The 19,201-nt window shown below is 49.3% G+C and overlaps 1 protein-coding gene across 1 annotated transcript; it reads left to right on the top strand.

Moving 5' to 3' along the window:
* Positions 1 to 16,187: 16,187 nt before the first annotated feature.
* On the top strand, positions 16,188 to 18,415 carry BHLHE22 (basic helix-loop-helix family member e22). Its single transcript, XM_040587186.1, has one exon. The coding sequence runs from the start codon at positions 17,302 to 17,304 to the stop codon at positions 18,205 to 18,207; it is 906 nt and encodes a 301-aa protein (XP_040443120.1). The 5' UTR covers positions 16,188 to 17,301; the 3' UTR covers positions 18,208 to 18,415.
* The last annotated feature ends 786 nt before the right edge of the window (positions 18,416 to 19,201 follow it).

The following is a 19,201-nucleotide window of genomic DNA, read 5'->3' on the forward strand; positions in this document are numbered from 1 at the left end:
AAGGAATGATACAGGCTCTTCAGATAGGGCAGGCCAGGAAGATAGGGAGAGGGGTTGCCCCTTATGTGACAGAGAAGCTGGAGTACATGGAGCTCAGCCTTGGGACAGGTCAGAGCTAGTTGAGAGTTTAGGTCATGATTAGCAGGCAGACCGACATGGGTGCCATCGGTATCCACTACAGGGCACCTGGTGACAGAGGACACAAAAAAGGCCAGGGTGCTCAATGTTGCCTTTAGCTCAGTCTTTATCAGTAAAACCAGTCTTCAGGAATCCCAGGTCCCTTCTACAAGAGTGAAAATCTGGAGTAAGGAAGGCTTAGTTAGTCTCGGTGCAGGAGGACCAGGTTAGGGAGCACTTAAACAAATAGAATATACACAATGAGTCCTGGGAGAACCGGCTGATTTCATCACAAGATCACTCTTATTATCTTTGTAAGGTCTTGGTGACTGGAGGGAATTTCCTGAAGAATGGAAGCAAGAAAATATCATTCCTATCTTCAAGAAGGGCAAGAAGGAAAGAGCTGAGGAACTATGGGCCAGTCAGCCTCACCTCAGTCACTGCAAAGATGATGATGAAAATCCACCTGGACACCATTTCCAAATAAGAAAGTAATTGGGAGTAGTTAGCATAGATTTATGAAGGGGAAATGTTTAACAAGCCTGGTGGCCTTCTATGATGAGATGTCTGGCTTGGTGGATAAGGGGAGAGCAGGTGATGTCGTTTACCCTGACTTTAGTAAGGCTTTTGATACAGTCTCCCATAACATCATCACAGGCAAGCTGACAAAGTACAAGTTAGATAAATGCACGGTGAGATGGATTGAAAACTGAGTAAACAACTGGGCCCAGAGAGTTGTGATCAGCAGCACAGAGTTCATATTGGTATAATTAGTGGTATACCACAGGGTTCAACACTGGTGCCAATACTGTTTAGCCTCTTCATTAATGACCTGAACACCAGGACAGAGTGCACCTCAGGAAGTTCACAGATGCAAAACTGGGAGGAGTGTCTGACACATCAGAGTGCTACCCTTCAGAGGGACCTGGACAGGCTCAAGAATTGGGCAAAGGGGAACTTTGTGAAGCTCAACAGGGGGAAATGCCACGTCTTGTACCAAGGGAGGAATAACCCCAGGCACCAGTACATGTTGGGGGGCAACCAGCAGGAAAGCAGCTCTGCAGAGAAGGACCTTGGGGTCCTGGTGGACAGCAAGCTGACTGTGAGCTTGTGCACCAGTGCAGCAACAAAAGCTAACAGTACCCTGGGCTGCATTAGGAAGAGTGTTGCCAGTGGGTTGAGGAAGATGACTTTCCTCCACTCAGCACTGGTGAGGCACATGTGTGGCAATGTCTGGTTCTGGGTTCCACAATATAGGAGAGAGATGGACTTACTGGAGTGAGTCTAGTGCAGGGCCACAAAGAGGTTAAGGGACTAGAGCATCTCTTGTGTGAGGAGAGGCTGAAAAAGCTAGGACTGCTCAGCATGGAGAAGAGAAAGCTCAGAGGGGTTCTTACCAACATTTATAAGTATCCGATGGAAAGAAAAGGTTGCCAGACTCTTCTCAGTAGTGCCCGCAGACAGGACAAGGAGGCAGTGAGCATAAACCAAAACCAGAAAATTCCATCTGAACATGAAAAACCACTTTTTACTATGAGGCTGGTCAAACACTGGAGTAGCTTGTCCAGAGAGGTTGTGGAGTCTCCATCTGTGGAGCTATTCAAAAGACAACTGGAAATGGTCCTGGGCAACCTGCTATAACAGACGCTGCTTGAGCAGGGGGTTTGGACCTGATGACCTCCAGAGGTCCTTTCCAACCTCAACCATTCTGTGCTTCTGTGAAGTTCCAATAGCTGGCAACTGGCACTGAATACATTGCATTTAGAACTTGTGTAAAATGTTAATGGTGAGGGTAATTAGACTTTGATGAAATTTTTCAGACTTTCAGATAGCTTCTCATCAGCTGAAGCTTCTGAATCAAGAGAAAACGTCTGCTTGAAAAGGCTGCTCCAGCTCATGCAGGTATTATTTATAACAAGAACAGAAAAAAAATTCTGCAGTCTAAGTCAGGCAAAAAGTTAGATCAAAATGGGCAACCTCTAATCAATGTCAGGCTGCTTGTCTTTGCTTCTTGCACTGAACCTGCTCCAGCATCCTCACAGACAGACCTAGATTGAATTATTGTAATGGTGTTTCCTGATTTTAAAATCTGTGAGTAGTTGAACACCAGTTCTCTGGTCTGCAATGCATATTTAAATATAAGTTTTAGCATATTTGAAGTGCACATGCAAATTCCTGTAGATATAGCAGGTGCATTTAAATGGATGTGAATTCCCTGTCAAAATGTAGATGAGGGTTATGTTGTAAGAAATCCTGTGTACAAGAATTTCAGAAGAGTTGATAAAGAAACTCACTGCTTTCTATTCTGTGAAATACTGGAAAAGTTCACGATGACTAGAAGTAAGGTAATATCATGCCTACATCTTAAACAAAATTACTGAGTTGATTGTAAATCTGTCAGCTTGACAAAGAAAGAAGGCTGGGTTTATTAAGGGAAAAAATTACCAATGAGCTGAACGCTGTTCCAAACACAATTCTGGGGCTGCTGAAACCTTTGGATACATAAACAGGGAAATGTCAAGTAGAAGAAAAGAGCCTGATGTTCAGGCTCAGCATTCAAGTGGCCAGTCAGGAACTGACCCCCTGAACGAGTGCAGCTGGAGCATGGTGTCCATGCTGCTCACTGCTCAGGAAGGCAGCTAACAGTACGGAAGGGGTTCAGAAATGAATCCGAGAGAGTCACTGAGAGGTGTTTTATCATGATAAACTTAAGGAACTGACTTTAACAAGCGTGAAGTTGGCAGCTTGGTTACATTAGTAAAAGCAAGCTTCAGCCTAACTTAGGAAGCTATAACAATGCTATGCCAAGGAGCTGAAACCAGCCAGATTCAAACCAGGAGGCAGTTGCATGTTTTTAACAGTGAGAACAGCTATCGTTGCAACAATTTCTCTAAGGTCATTGTGCATTAACATAGGAAACTGAAACATTAAAATTTTCTTTCCCATAGACATGACCTAGTTTAAACAAATTAATTCAGTGCAGTCTTATGCATTGCACAGGAGGCCCTATTACATGCTTGCAGTGGTTCCTTTGGGCCTTTTAATTGTAATCTGTACTTTATGACTCCCCTGCCCTCTTCTAGACTGTTGTGTACATGTAAAAGCTGCTCACACCAGTTCACATGCCTGCAACAGTTACAGTAGGATGAATTGCACACTCCCTCCATGGCACTGTAACCCACATGTTTTATGCTTCAGCATTTGACTTTGGCCCAAAGAAAGAGAGAACAGCTGTTGTTTAGACTCATTAAGAGCCAAGGAGCCCAGCAGAGGTCTGTTCCACGCATTGCCTGTGTGTGAGCGGATCGGTACAGCACTACGGGAGCACAACCCAACAATTGTTTCCAAAAGGCATGTGCCAGTACCATCTCACGACTCACTTCCCCACACCTTCCCTCAGCAGGCACACACCATCACCGTCGTCATTGCTTTCCTATGGATAACACAGCAAAGACCTGAAAATACTTGTAAATTAACTATTAACAGAATTGGTGCTGAATTAAAGACACATATTTGTCATTTGGACCTCTGGGTCTACCCTGACACAGCCTTTTCCTGACTGCACCATATTTTGGGACTCAGTCAACTCTACCTGCTGGTTGTTGCCTGAAAATGTCTTGTGCAAAACAATTGACTTAATGCCTCTTGTCTGCTCTCCTCTTGGCAGAGCATGTGTCCATCTGGAGTTACAACCTCCTATGACCACCAGGCTACCTCTCATGACACAACCGATATCCTCACAGATATGCAGACTGTTTTTATCAGGTGATGGCAGCTCCAAGGGTGTTCTGGTTTTGCCTTATCTCCCTCTTTTATTTTTGCAATTATCAATCTCTCTGGGTTTATAACAGACTTTTTACGTTGTCCCCACAAGCAAAATTCTAAGGTCGTGAAGCACTATACATAGGCAGAAGTTAACTCTGTCACCCTTTTTTTATTCAATGGGTATGTTATTATTTGTCATAGTTTCCAACAAATGGACTGAAAAAAAAAGGAAACTAAAAGTTGCTTAGCTACACCTGCACTTTACTGCAAAGTGCTAAACCCATGTCCACGCAGTTGGGACTGTGTGACTCTGAACTGTGCCTGCTGTTTCAGACAGACCAGCAAAAATTACCTGAAATACCAATATCTCCTGTTTAATTGTAGCCAGGCTGTCTCAGGGATATGAGAACAGGGAGGACAGGGAGGTTTCTTAAACATTTCAGTGAATAGCCTATGTCAAGTTTGGTCTAAAGGGATAAATCTTCCCTGCACCAGCTGTGTCACCTATGGGGATGGTTAGTCTTTCTGTCCTTTTGCTTTAATTGATCTGTATGTTTTGTATAAATGATAATCCTTAACAGTGTTTGAACACTCACCATTTCTTTGCAGCCATTATAACATAACGTTTCTCTTGGATTTCCAGTTCCCAGATTATTTCTTCTTATTTTTTTTATAAACCTTTTCCTGCAACTGCTTAAGAATCATGACACAGGCTGAAATAAAATCCTGTGAAATAAGTATTGTGAATATTGTGAAATAAAATCCTGCCTGTTCTGGTCCCTTCCTTCAACTGACAATATTTTTTTGGAAATATGCTGTTCTGTCTACCCTATGCTAATATCCTTCTTTTTTTCTTCCAGGGTTTCATTCCAGCAGCAGTTCTGGCAGCTGTTGTCCACCTTTCATTTGAAATTGGATGGATTTCTGTTTTTCTCACAGCATAGCATAAACATGATCTAGCACTAGACTTCGTTACATTGCATTTCTATTAACTACCAAACCTCACTGAGGTTTGTATTCAATCTGCAGCTTCACTGATTTGGAGCTGAAAGAAAAATTTCTGTAATCCCAAGGTAGAAGCTGCCAGGCCCTCCTTAGTGATGGGAGTAAATAATATATGGTCAGTCTCTGACCATAAAGGTCTTTACCATTGATTGGTAAGGTAAAAAAATTTAAATCCAAGGGCTGAAACCAATGACTTTGAGTCTGTGTTTGTCCTTAAAATTTGCTAACCCCCTGTACTAACTGGTTTGGCCAGTTCAGTGGGACAAACTTTCCTTCACCATTTGACATCCCAGGGAAATTGTGCAGCCTTCACTTGTCAGCTGAAATGGTCCCAGTGATGAAGGTTTAAGTTTTTTGCTATATCTGCACTCCCAAATAAAGGGGGTGGGGAACAGTCCCTAGTCCCCAAGGCAAAGTGGCACAAACTGATGGATACCCACATTGCTAAGGCCAGACTCCTCTTCAGCAGGCTGGCAGGGTGTGCACTAGCAACTAAACAGTGTGCACAGCCCGTGCTCAGGCTCACTCTCTGCCTTTTGTTTTCCTTTTCCTATAAGTGTGGTCTACCAGCTGAATCTCTAGTGACTATATCTCTTACTTTTACCTCTTACTGTATTAACTTTCCCTTACAAAAGTAAAAATAAATAAATAAATAAATCTGCACTTTATTTAACATTAGGTCTTTTATGTGAAAGCTCTTCAAGTCTTGTGATCTGTTGTTTTCAAAATACCTTTGAGCACGATGTAATAGGTGCTCCCCAGGCTGACTGCAGCCACTAGGATGTTCCCATCTGGCCTGCCATCTTTCCTGTAGCAGACAAATGTTCAAGCAATTAAATTCACTGGGACAGCTGAACTCCTTCTCATGCCTTCACAGCCCAGCACAGAGAGAAGCACACCACTATGTGCCCAGCAAAGCTATGGTGAGGACACGAGGGCAGACAGCATTGTTTCTACCCATGCCCTGGTTTGTTTGTTAGCATCCAGTCTAAAATCTTAAATGTACCCCTTGCTTTCTGATTGAGCTTCTGGACACAAAACCAACTTACATAAGGCAGGGCATAAAGCACAATAACTCCTTGAGTGCCCACTCCCCCTGGCTGAAGCTCCTGATCCCACAACGCATAAGGCGTAATTTACCCAAATCCACATTTACCATAGGATGAAGGTCTGTAGCCACAGCATGTAAACACAGAGCTGACAGGATCCAAATGTGTAGACAGTCTTTCCCTAAGATTTACTCTTGTTACCTTTGCAGTCTCCTATTTGTCTTCTGCTAAGGAGCTGCCCATTACCCCATAGGATTTCTGCAGCTTGTTATTGCTGCTGCCATTCTCCTTGTCAAAATATCTTTGAGCACAATGCCCATCCCTCTTCTGCCCCATTTGTGGTGTGGTCTGACTTAACCCTGAGGGAACGGTCCTAGTCAGGCTCCTCTCTCTGCTAACTAAAACCCAGTAACATTTAAGCGCAAACACATTTAAAAGCAAACGCTGTGATTTATAAGGCTTGCTGCTGTCTGCCTGCCTTTCTCCTGCCATCCACTGTCTGAAAACACAGAGTTTAGCCTTCTGCAGCTGCCTTGGGAAGAGTTTCATCTCTGCTGGGCATTTTAACCAGTCTTGTGTCTGACTCAAGGTCCTGGGTTTGTTATAGCTGCTGTATCCCGTGTTGTAACCACTTTGCAGGGGACTGGCAGAGCTCTGTTCCTCTTAGGGCTTAGGTCCAACTGCTCCATGTACCACCACACAGGAACCGCTGTGCAGGACAGCCACAGGCTCCCGTGGGCTCACGCCAGAGCCTTTAGATACATGTTGCCTATGGGAAGAGGCACAGATTTTTGATGGAGTGCTTTGTGTGCAGGCAGCAGAGCAGGGAAAAGCAGGCAAAAGGGCTCAGAAATATTCAGAAACAAAGGATGAGGCAGGTTCTGGGTGTGTCTGATAGCCATATCTAAACATGCCCTAAGTGGGGTGAATCCCTTGATCGATAAATCCAGGAAATGCAGGGCACATTTTCTCAGACTCTTGGCCCATGTGCCCTACTCACTGAGCAAAGCGCAGCCATCCCTCCTCGCTGAAGGCCCGCAGATGAGTTGTTTGAGTGTGGGCACCAGAGGAAAAGATCCTCCCTTGGTTCATCCTAGAACCAATTTGATAATGGACAAGTTGCAAATGCAATAAAGTACACTTTTTCCTGAAGGAAGTGCTGTCAGAGCATTAACTGAATGGCATTGAGACCAGCAAAGCTTTTTAGAAAGGGACGTATGATTTTAAGGGTAAAAAATAAAGTGGCTTAGGGACAGATTCTGTTGTGGTTCCCCCAGGGTGATTTGCACATTCCACAGTCTTACCTTGGGATTGCACCAGTGCCACTGAGATCAGCCGCTGGCACCAGCTGAACAAGCACCGTTTGTGCCAGTTTCCTGGTGGGAGTGATTGATTAGAGCTGGTTGAGCTTGCTCTGTCCAGAGCAGGTGTGGAGCAAATTTGCCCTGACTCAGTCAATTAACTTTATCAGAGAATCAGAATCAACAGCGTGAATACGATAACAATGTGTTGCAGGCTCCATGCTTCTCACTGTGCCTGGTCTCACACTGCCAGCATAATTCTGAAGTTATCGCTACAAATGGTGCCCAAATCTTGTGATGTATGAGCACTTGAGTCCAGATTCATCCCACGCATGAGCAGAAGATTTGCGAGCACACTGAAACTACACTCCTCAGCACCCTGGGCTTCATTTGACATGCAGAAATAGTTATCACTGCTGAAAGCATTTGAGTCTTTGTTTTATCTTTGGGTGGAGTTGTTTTGTTTGTGTTGTTTTTTTTTACTTCAGGTGAGAACTACAGAGAACCTACCCTAAGAAGCAGGGGAATCCTGAAGGAAATTGTATGGTATAGTACAAAGAAGGGAGGCCAAATTTAGAACAGCAAAACATGGACTGAGTGGCTAGACGCCCAGATGCCCAAATGTCAAATCTGATGTGGATCATGGGACACGGGACATGCCAGTGTCAGTGCCGGAGCCTCCATCTCCCATCCTTCTGCCATTACACTGGGAAAATCCTGCATAATCTCCTATGGCCACAATTAAAAGGAGGAGGCAGGGAAAATCCCATGCCCTGTTTGGGAAGTCTAAAAAATGTGTCTCATGGATCCTTTGGCAATTCAAGCAAACATCCCCCCAAGTTCAGTGGCTGCTCAGACTCTTGTAAAGTTGACCTCAGTGAACTCACATCTCAGAAAAACTGCATGTCATTCTTCACTAAACTCTTAATTCAGGGTTATTGACAAGAAGTAGGTAACCAGCCACTACATTAAACGGGTCTTCTTTCCTGTGTTAACATGGTCTGATGCTATATGTAGATGTGTAAAGGGCCAGGGATGTGAAAAGGCTGCCTATGCCCTTTCTCTGACAGTGCCTCGGCTCACAAGTCCCCAGATGCAATCTTACATGTTTTGTCCATCAGATGCGCCTAGCCTTGCCTCAAGTCACACTGTTTGTTCTCATGCCCATTTAAACTCAAACAAATCAAACTTGTCCAAGTGGATGGCCAGTGAGGGAAATGGAACAATAATGAAGTAAATCAACCTGAAATATGTTCAGATCTCTGTGCAAACACTGTGTCTTCAAAGATGACTGTCACCTTGGTGGATTCAGCCTGCAGGTGCTTGAAGCCCTTTGCCTCCAGCAGTCCTCTCCTGGAATTATCAAATAACTCTGCGAAGGAAACATCAGTAAGTCTCTGTGACAGCCTAAGACTGGACTAAGGACACTAAAAGCTTTTGTCAGCCCTCAAGCATTCTTTGGTCACTCGATCTTACCCTCAGAAAGGAAGTTATGTGAAAGCTTTGTGGACTTTGTGGATTGACCTTGGTAACTGTGACTGTGCTGCAAAATACTCTGAAAGCAGAAGTTCTTCACAAAATGGAAATGTATGGGGTTTTTTTCTCCATGGATGGCATTTGGCCCTGATACTTATCCCACCCAGTTTGGTTTCTGGCTAAGCTCTGGCAGGGGGTGTGCTAATCCTGAGTTTGAACAAAGTATTAACTAAGGTACCAGCACAATGCAGAGCCACACCAAGGCTGCTGTAGGCACCTCTGTATATCAGAACACAGTGGCTGGACCTCTCAGGAGACAGCAAGGTCCCTGCCTCATCTGCTCATGCCTCCCTGCTCTTCCTTCCCTTGCCCTGGTGGCTGCAGTGGAGTCCTTTCGTTTGCACCAGCAGGTCTCTGCCCGCGCAGAATCAACGACAGGACTGGAATATAGCTGGCAGCATCCTCCTCTCTGGATCAAAAAGCAAGTTCAAATCCCATTGCTATGGTTTGGCTCAAAAATATTGTAAGCGAGTGTCACAGCGCTAATCAGAGTTAGGCACTGTTACAAGGAGCTTTCCTCTTGGTCATGATCTCTGCTGCTATTGAAGGGTCCTGTCACTTTAAAAATGAAGTGAAGCCATATGGTATAGGAAGCAAGCAAGCAAGAGAAAGAAAGAGAAGGAGGTTTTAAAAAAGAGAGAGAAAGACAGAAAGGGAGAAAGACAGGAAGACAAAGACAGGAAGGACAGAAGGAAGGAAGGAAGGAAGGGAGGAAGGAAGGAAGGAAGGAGCAAGCTATGTTACTTCCCCTTTTTTTTGTTACGTGCCATTTCCCCAGACCCAGCTGGTAGCCAGAATCATTGTATTGTACTCTAGTGAAGGCAAATAGAAATAATACCTATGAGAAAAAGTGTGATTTAAAAAAGAGAAAAGTTCTCCTACCTTGTATTTTGTGTGATTCCAGGCACTGTAACAGTGAAACATGAGCTGGTATCTCTGTTTCTGTGAACACACTATGTTTTAGAGGATGTTACTCTCAGGGCTTCTAAACTTTGTGACATAAACAGCAAACCTAATTCTGAAAAAAGCACCTACCACACCTGATTACCATAACCAGGAGCCCACACCTTTAAATCAAAAGTCAGTTGAGTTGGAAAAGGTTTAAGTTTTTTCAATAAATTACTTTTTATAATGACTATAAAAGTTATATAGTACACAGAGACTTGCTGGAGGGAGATACTTTACTGTATCTGAATTGCTGGGAATACTTCCTGAGACATAAAGCTGACAATCAGACATCTGAGTGTGTTTGAAAAACATCATCTACCAAAAGATTAAAGTATGAATTTAGCAAAGTAATCCAGGAAGGAAATTCTTTGTTCTTTCTTGTTACTTATCATGGCGACTGAAGGGATGTAATGGGAAATGACCTTAGACTTTAATTCAAAAACAGTTGAAATATAGGAAGAGTTTGAAAACAAAATTATTTTTTCACTGCTAAATATATGGATTTTAACTCTCACTGAACTGTATTTCAACACATTTTTGTATTTTATGCCCATGATAAGTTATTAAACATATAAAATTGCCTTATTTATAGAGTATAACAGCATTGCTAGTGATGGTGCCTCCATTTTTCAGTGTAGCATCTACTTAGATGTGTATAGATTCTAGATGATCTTTTAATTGCAAGGGGAAGAAGGGAATTGCTAAGAATAAAAGAGGGTTGTTACTCTACAAAGAAGGGGACAAAAGCAGTGATGATTCTAAATTAGCAAAAATATTGAATTGCATTTTTTAGGAAAAATAAATTATAATTAGGAAAAACTACCTTGTAGCTAGGATTGTTGAGAGAAGGTCATATAAGGAAGGTTGAGGGGGAGAAAACTAAGGATGTGAAACTGAGCATATCCTTGTGATGTGCAGCATGGGAAGAAAAGGGAATTAACTAATGAATTTACCCAAACTACTAACAATTATTTTAAAGCATTCCTGGAGAATTAGCAAGCTCTAAGAGGTCTGGAAAGAAAGGCGAGTACATTACTGGTCTTTAAAAATGGCAGGGGAAGAAGAAGAGAAAGAGTGAACCTGTCATCTACCATCTGGTAAGCCTAACTTCAGTCTGCAGTAATATAGTGGAAAAAATATTAAAAGGTAAAAATCCTAAGCACTTAGGGGACAACAGATCCACAACCAACAAACAGCATGGATTTATAAGGAATGGAAGAAAGGCACATGCTAGCATTTTTTTCTTCCTATAATTGCAAAGTGGTGACTGAAGGGAATACAGTAGGTGTAATATATGTGCCTACTAACATATAGATTTGGATGTATGGGCTTCAGTAAATTAAATAGGATCTAGCAGTGTGACCAAAAAAGAAAAAAATCCAATGTAATTTTTGGGCTTCTAACACAGAGGCATAGTGTCATGTACCTAGGAAGTGATAGATGTCTCTCTCAGTATACAATAGTGATGAGATAGCACCTCAACTACTGCTTTCAGATTTAAGCACTTTCAGTACCAATAAAGGTGAACTGGAAGGAGTTCAAGAAGTGTGGAAGGAAAAGGAAAGGCCTATAGAAACTGTTTGCTGACAAAGTAGTAACTGAAAACAAACATCTATAGTCTGACCAAACAAGGATGGGAAGAGTAAGCTCAGTGCCACATTCCTTACAGTGGAAAGTTTCAAACAGAAACAAAATAGGGTCAAGTGTAAGCGTGAAAGCTGGACAGGGAGTAAATGTTAACTGTACACGGCCAGAGCTCTGACCTCTGCTCCTGCCAAGACCCACCCAGATGTTTGTTGGGAGGTGTTTGAAAGGAGCACAGAGAATGACTCTGAGAGCTGGAAACAAGAGGAAAGCATTTAGTCAAACGGAGCTGTGTGAGACAGAATTCAGGCTGAAGTAGATAAATAAGCATAACGGGCATCTCTATTGATCCAGGGAATTGTAAGCTACACCAGTAACACTGGTTTGGCCACAGCAGAAATGCACAAGTATGGGGAGCCATGTGCATGAGGAGGGGGATGGCCTGAAGGACCTAAATGGGCTCCTCTGGGGAAGGGAAAGAAAGGAAGGAAAGAGGAGAGGGAGAAAAGGGAGGACAGCAAGAAGGAAGGGAGGGAGGGAGCAGGGAGGGAGAAACAAATACCTCAAACTTCCCAGAACCAAACCAGAGCACACTGAGCTGTGGTAGGACCCTCTGGTCTTTCTCCACAAACCTCAGTGTGATGCCTTGGTGGGTTTGCATATACAGCCAGTGGTGTCCCTGAAACCGGGATATCATCAGGCTCTTCCAGCCGTAATCTTCTGCAGGTACATTTATGCCCGGGCGTATATATATGTAAATGAATGCATAAAGCCTCCCGAGAGCCTCTTGACTCCTGCCCAAGCAGAGCCCTCAGCTCATAAGGCTTCACCTTCAAAAGGGAGACCAGAGGAATACTTATTTCCTTCCCTATGAACAGGCTGCAGGGTTATTTTACACTTCCATGTTTGTTTGGGTTTTGAGGTTTTTTGGGTTTTGTTTTTTTACTTTTCCATGCAATTTAATATTTCTCCAGCCCCACGTCGGTCGTTCCTCCCACCGCGGCCACCGGCCGCGCCGCCGAGCCAGCCGTGCAATTCTCCCGCTGCCCAGGAGATGGTGCTGTGGATTTTGGATCGGGAGCGCAGCGACCGGGGCCGGGTGGCCGGTAGGTCCCCGCAGAGGCCCGAGGGGACCTAACTGCCACCCGGCGGGTCTCAGGGGACCCTCAGGTGCCGTTGATCCCTTTGCAGCCCTCCAGACTTTCTTTTCCATTACAGCGGTCCCCTCCCGAGGCACAGGGCCAGGGTATCGGGGTGGCCTCTCTCACCCCCAGATGCCTCAGCTCTGCCGCACTGGTGGGGTCAAGCCCATCAATGTCCTTTTTCTCCTCCTGCAAAAGGACCGGGGATGGGGAGGGGAATGCTTTCCTCCGTTTCGCAGCCCCTCGGCACACACATACCCCACAAGCCCGGCTGTATACACGCACCCGCCGCGTCCCACCGCCCTGCCCGATCCCCCTGGCCCCGGGGTCGGGATGCTGCGCCGGGCGTCCGGGCTGAGAGCATCGGCCCCTTCTCCTCCCCTACACGCGGCCCCGAGAGCCCGGTGAGCTTCTGGGCCCGTGCCTGCTGCTGGAAACACCTCCCGGGCTGGGAATTCACCGGCCTCCTGGGGCTGCCTCTGGACAGACACCTCTGAGGAGGTTTGCACTGGAAGCGAACGTAGTGGGAGTGCCATTTAATTTCTTTTTGCTGTCTTTTCTTCACCCTGAACTTCAATAAACTTTGTCTAAGAGTGAAGACGACACAGAAGCAGCTGCGGCAAAGGAGAGCGCTCCCCGACACCGGGCGCTGGGAAAGCCGAGCGGCGCCGGGCTGCCCCCGCTGCACCGGGGGCTCGGTGCCCGGCCCCGCTCAGTGCCCGGCTCGCCGTGCCGGGCCAGGGGGGGTCGGGGCTAGCTGCTGGCAGAAGGACGGGGAACTCACGGGTGATCCCAAGCCCTCAGCTTGCTGCGGGGGCAGTCCTTGCCGCAGCGGGCACGCCGTGTCTCTGCCCGGAGCAGGCAGGGAGAGGCTGCCTTCATCTGTCTAAAATCTGCCTCGCCAACATTCAGTTCCTGGGCGCCTTTAGGGAAAATTTGGAGAGCGTCCCTCCTCCTGGAGGCTTTTCAGCAAACGGGAAGCGCAGCCCTGGGGAGAGGGAAGAGGTGTTTAACTTCTCTCCCAAGTGGGGGGCAGAACAAAATGACACTCGAGCAGATCTTGCGAAAGACGCCATGGAAAATTAGCAATCGCTGGGGTTGTCCGCTCTCATCTGTCCTCTGGGACCCTCCAGCCTCCTCGCACTCCCTGCCCCTGCCTCCCGCCCCGCCCGGGACGCCCCGTGGCCCGGTCCCGGCCGCTGACGGCGGAGGCTGGGTGGTGCTCCAGCGCGGCCGGCGCAGCCCCTGCTGCGGCTCGGCTCCGGGCTGCTCGTTTCCCGAAATAACGACCCGAGTGGAGTGAAGCCGGTGGCAGAGGGCTGCGGCACAATTAAACCAGGTAACGAGACGCTGGGCAGATGTGTTTTCATTGCGCTGTAAGATAAACGCAGTGTTAAATGCCTGACAACTTCCCAGAAGCAATCAGCAAAAGTTTACGAGTGCATAAACCTCAAAGACCATTCCTCGGTATTTTTATAAGCCCCGCATTTAAAGCTTCTATAAATTCTTCTGCCTGCTTCCAAACTAAAGTTCCTGTAGACTATTAAACAGGCACTTCTTCGGGAGCGGGGGGAGAGGCAGATCACAACAGGCTGGTCTGGGAGAGGCGAGGGGGCTCTCTTTTTGTCTCCTCCGCTTTCCTGTCCCTACACACACACACACCCCAAGCTAAAGTTTGGAAGAAAGTTTGCATCATTAAAGCACGGCAAGTCACAGGTGAACGCATCGGCAAGATGACTGGGATACATCAATGTCTCAAAAACAGGGGGCAGACCCAGAAGGAGCGGGGAAGGGAAGGATGAAGAGTAATAAAAGAAAAAGCGAGGCGCATGAAAAGCTGGGCAGAAGGGGGGACAAGCACATAAACAGACCCACAGACAGATCAGCAGCAGGTAGGCTGACGGATGGACAGGGCTGAGCAGAAATCTTTAGACGAGGAGAGAGAAATTCCAGTCGCAGAGCGCAAACCTGAGCGAACGCAGGCGAGGACACGAGGAGGCGGCCAGGACCTCCTGGAGGTCTCCGCGATGCCCCCGTCCCCCCGCCCCGACGGCGCGGCCCGGCAGCCCCCCCGCCCCTCGGGGCAAGCGCGGCGGCTTCAGCCTCGGGGCAACCGGCCCCGCCGCCTGAGGAGCGGGAGCGTACGGCGTGCCCAGAGCTGCAGGCAAGAGGGGAGGTAGCACTAGTGAGCCCAGGGATCAGCAGGAGGGATCGAGCCGGACACCTTTGCCTTCGAAGAAATAAGCTGCTCGGAAATAAATGTTTCCCCTAACCATCAAATTACACTAACAGTATCCGTCATCCTTAAGTGACCACATGAGTTTTACAAGTTGGATATTAAACAGATTAAATAATAATAAAAATAATTTTAAAAAATAATCAAACCCCCCTATTGCGATTATAAAGCCCTTTGCTTATGATCCCAGAGAAAATGAAGTTGCTAATTGGAAAACAATAAACCTAAAATGCCTTTGGATTAATAATGATGGAGGTTAACAGTGGCATCCCTGGGAAAGGGGGAGGGGAGCGAGGCGCTTGGTGACTGCGCTTGGACGGCGACCAGGGACAAGCGCAGCAGCCAAACGGGGCTGGGGGGGCGGGGGTAAGACACCATCCCCCCCCCTCCTTCGGAGGGCTCGGCTTGTGTGTTCGCCTCTGATCTGGAGACACGAGGTGAGGAAGGTCTGTATTGTAGTCATGTCCTCGCTAGATGAAATCTCAGTCAATTACTCTGAAATCTGCAGCTTGGCTTCTTTTCATTCTTTCCAGGTGAAAATTCAAACGTTTTCTGTTGTCGCCTGGTCCTTTCTTTCCTGAAACAAGGCACCCAACTGTTCTGATATTACCATTCAAAAACAGGTTCTGTGGCAAACCTCATTTGTGAATCTATTACAGAGATTAATAGATTATTTCTCCTTTTTCAACTAATTCTCAGTGGGGAAATTTAACCATATGGTAAGGAGAGAATTAGAATTTCATCACATTAGAGCAAAATGTAATGAAAAGAGTCCAACACCTGGGGCCAACTCTGAAAGACACAATTAAAAGGTTTTTAATGAAACCAGAGAAACCAAAAAATTTCATAGCCTTCAGTAATTCTGCCACATAAGAATGATTTACTGGAAGTGTTGGGAAATATTGTTTTTACTGATGTCATAAGAATGAAAACCTGCCACTAAATACTCCGAGCGCTAACAGTAAAGGGAGAGCGAGCTGCTCGCCTCGAGCCTTGGAGGAGCAGGGGGACAAAATTCAGCCCGACCCTCGGGCTGCCACTTCGGCTGCTGGAGAGCGCAGGCGAGCGTGTGCCCGGCTCCGAGGGGCAGCCCCGGGAGGGGAGCAAGGGGCCGCCGCGCCCGGAGGAACCGGGGGGCCGGGGCCGCTCTCGCCCTGGCACCGGCGGTGGCATCCCGGCGCTGGGGAGCGGAGCGGGGCGCTCCCGCCGAGCGGGGAGCTTCGGGGGCAGGCGAGAGGGGCCGAGCTGCAAGGAGTTGCTCAATCGCAATAATAATAAAAAAAGTTTGGTGGGTTTTGCCCTTTCTCACCCCGCCTCCCTCCTCCCCAGATCTGTTCATTCTGAAGGTAACTGATGGGGCTTTATATTTTTTATAGGGACACGGGGGGGTAAATGACTCGAAAGCGGCAATCTGCTACTTGAAAAGGGCTAAGGTGGGGAGGAGGGGAACCTCCCCGTAGTTTGGTCTCGGGGGGGGTGGGGGGGTGGGGTGGCGAGAGGGCTGGGGACCATCCGGCTCCCAGGGACGCAAGGTGGACTTTGGCGGTGGGCAGAGGTGGGCACGGCGGTTGGTGTTGGTCCGTTGTAGGTTTTTTTTATTATTTTATTTTTCTTTCCCAGGCGATGCTTTTCGGGAAGACGAGTGGGGGTGGGAGCGGGCTATAAGTTAATGTAAATGCAGGGGGTGGGTGGGCTGGGGTGGGGGGAGAGGGTGTCACTCCTGACTCCATGGCTAAGTTAGCAGAAGTCTGCTGGCAGCACTCGGAAGGGGAAGTGTTGAAGCGGGCTTTTCTGCAGTGCAGGGCTGTAATTTGCTGAAGGAGGCAAAGAACATCCTTCGATCTAAGTAGGGCTTTTAGTGTGCTCATTGATGAGTGAAAGTCGCCACACATGTCAAGCTAAAGGCAGTTGTTGGGTTACTAACAGGACACAACGTCTTGCAAACATATGCGTTAAGCTGTGTATACAGATGGCAGGGAGAATAATGGAGCAGGCGCCTCTTATAAAGCTCTAGCTGCTGCCTGTCTTCAGACCTGGGAAATGAAACTATTCAGACTCAGGGCCAGATAGCGCCTGGGATTGTTTGTTACCGTTTTAATCCTATTAATTAAAACGTTAACCTGATTGGGTAGAAAGCTCTGTCCCAACAGGCGAGTCTTCTTCATAATAACCTACTCTCAGAGATAATGATGTAAAAGACTCCCCCGTCTGCGGCGGCTGCTGGTTGATGGGTCCGGAAATCTCTTGAAGGTGAATCCAAGCAAGATAAACGGTGGAAGCGGCTCCGCTGGCAGCGCACAATGCCCCAGCGCGGCGCCTGCTGAGGGCGAGCCGGAGCCGCAGCCGCAGCCGCAGCCGGAGCCGCAGCCGGAGCCGCAGCCCGAGCCGGAGCCGGAGCCCGAGCCGCCGCCGCCGTCGCCGCAGCCCGAGCCGCCGCCGCCGGAGCCGGAGCAGGGTCAGCCGCGGCGCCGGGCACCGCGCAGCCCCGGCGGGAGCCGGGAGGCGATTTCTGCCAGCGGGACGCCGGGGAGCCGCCTGCCGCGGCGCGGAGCCTTGGAGGAGCGGGCCGGGAGCTGAGGGGGGCGGAGGAGGCGGAGGCGGAGGCGAGCGGGGCGCCGATGGAGCGGGCGCTGGGGCTGCCCGCAGAAGAGGACCTCTTCCACAAGAGCCTCGCCGCCTCGGCCAAGCGCATGGAGTCCGCCTTCCGCTCGCCCCCGGGGCTCGACCTCTCCCACCCCCGCGACCGCCAGCCCTCGCCGCTCGCCTGCTACGAGGCGGCGGAGCCCGAGGCGCTGCTGCAGCCCGGCGTCGGCGGCGACCCGCTGGCGCTGCCGCCGGGCTCCGTCTGCGTCAAGTACGGCGAGAGCGCCAGCCGCAGCTCGGTGGCCGAGAGCAGCGGCGGCGAGCAGAGCCCCGACGACGACAGCGACGGCCGCTGCGAGCTAGTGCTGCGCGGCGCCGGGGGGGACCCGCGCGTCGCCTCGCCGGCGGCGGGCGGCGGCGGTGGCGGGGGGGGCGGGGGGCTGAAGGCGGCCGAGGGCGGCTGCTCCAACAGCCACGGGCACGGCGGCAGCAAGAAGTCCAAGGAGCAGAAGGCGCTGCGCCTCAACATCAACGCGCGGGAGCGGCGGCGGATGCACGACCTGAACGACGCGCTGGACGAGCTGCGGGCGGTCATCCCCTACGCGCACAGCCCCTCGGTGCGGAAGCTCTCCAAGATCGCCACGCTCCTCCTGGCCAAGAACTACATCCTGATGCAGGCGCAGGCCCTGGAGGAGATGCGGCGCCTGGTGGCTTATCTCAACCAGGGCCAGGCCATCTCGGCCGCCTCCCTGCCCAGCTCAGCCGCGGCGGCGGCGGCGGCGGCGGCGGCGGCGCTGCACCCCGCCCTCGGCGCCTACGAGCAGGCGGCCGGCTACCCCTTCAGCGCCGGGCTGCCCCCCGCCACCTCCTGCCCGGAGAAATGTGCCATTTTCAACAGCGTCTCCTCCAGCCTCTGCAAACAGTGCACGGAGAAGCCTTAAGCGCCACCGTTGCCGCCCCCCCCCGCCGCCGCGGCACCGGGGAGCGGCGACAGGCGGCGGCCCGGCCCCGGGCCTGGGGGCGCGGGGGCGCCGGAGGGACTGACCGCTGCCCGGCCCCCGCCGCCCGCCGGCCGGCCTCGCCTCGCCTCGCTCTTCTCCTCGGGTCGCGCCGGGACGGGACGGCGACGGGAGCCGCCGCGCGGGCGGCGACGGGGAGGGGGCGCGGGGCCGGAGGCGCGGCGGGGGGGAAGCCCCGGCCCGGGGGGCGCCGGGGGGGGTGCCGCTCTCGCCGGGCTCCCGCCGCGGGTCCGGACAAAGGAGTGGCCGAGGGGCGCCGGGCCGGGCCGGGCGCGGGGGGTAGCGCCGGGGAGAGGGGCGGAGAGCGCCCTCCGCCCCCGGCTCCCGGCCCCGGCCAGGGGAAGGGGACGCAGTCACCCGGGCGCGGAGGTGGATGGGACAAATCAGAGAGGGCACTTGAACATAGGTTGTTTTGGTTTGGGTTTTGGTTTTTTTTTTTAAATTATTATTATTAGCAGTATTATTATTATTCTGAGCCAGGAAACAAACAAACTTGAAATGTAAACTTACTATTTAAGCGACTCGCAGAAACAAAGAGACTGGACCATTGCTATGGAAGACTTTGTATTTTTTATCGTCTCTAAACTTTGATCCTGTGAAAATGCGCAAAGTTTGGTGAGAGTGATTTAAAAAAATCGAGAGAGTTAAAAAAAAAGACAAAAAATAACCGATCAAACCCCCTACTCCGTGTGGCTGAAAGTATCGCATTTTTAAAAGAAATATTTATGTGCACCTTGTTTCTTTCCACTTTGCAATGATGTATAAACAAGACATGCTATTTATTTGTTATTCTTTAAATGACCCTTCCATGCCAACAATATTTATCATGTGTTAAGGTCATGGGTCTTATGTGCAGTTACTTTAAATGCTTCTACAATTCTGTTTATGGATTAACTTAAACTGTGTGCCAAGTGTT

This window comes from Falco naumanni, chromosome 3 (genome assembly GCF_017639655.2).
Source record: "Falco naumanni isolate bFalNau1 chromosome 3, bFalNau1.pat, whole genome shotgun sequence".
NCBI lineage: Eukaryota > Metazoa > Chordata > Aves > Falconiformes > Falconidae > Falco > Falco naumanni.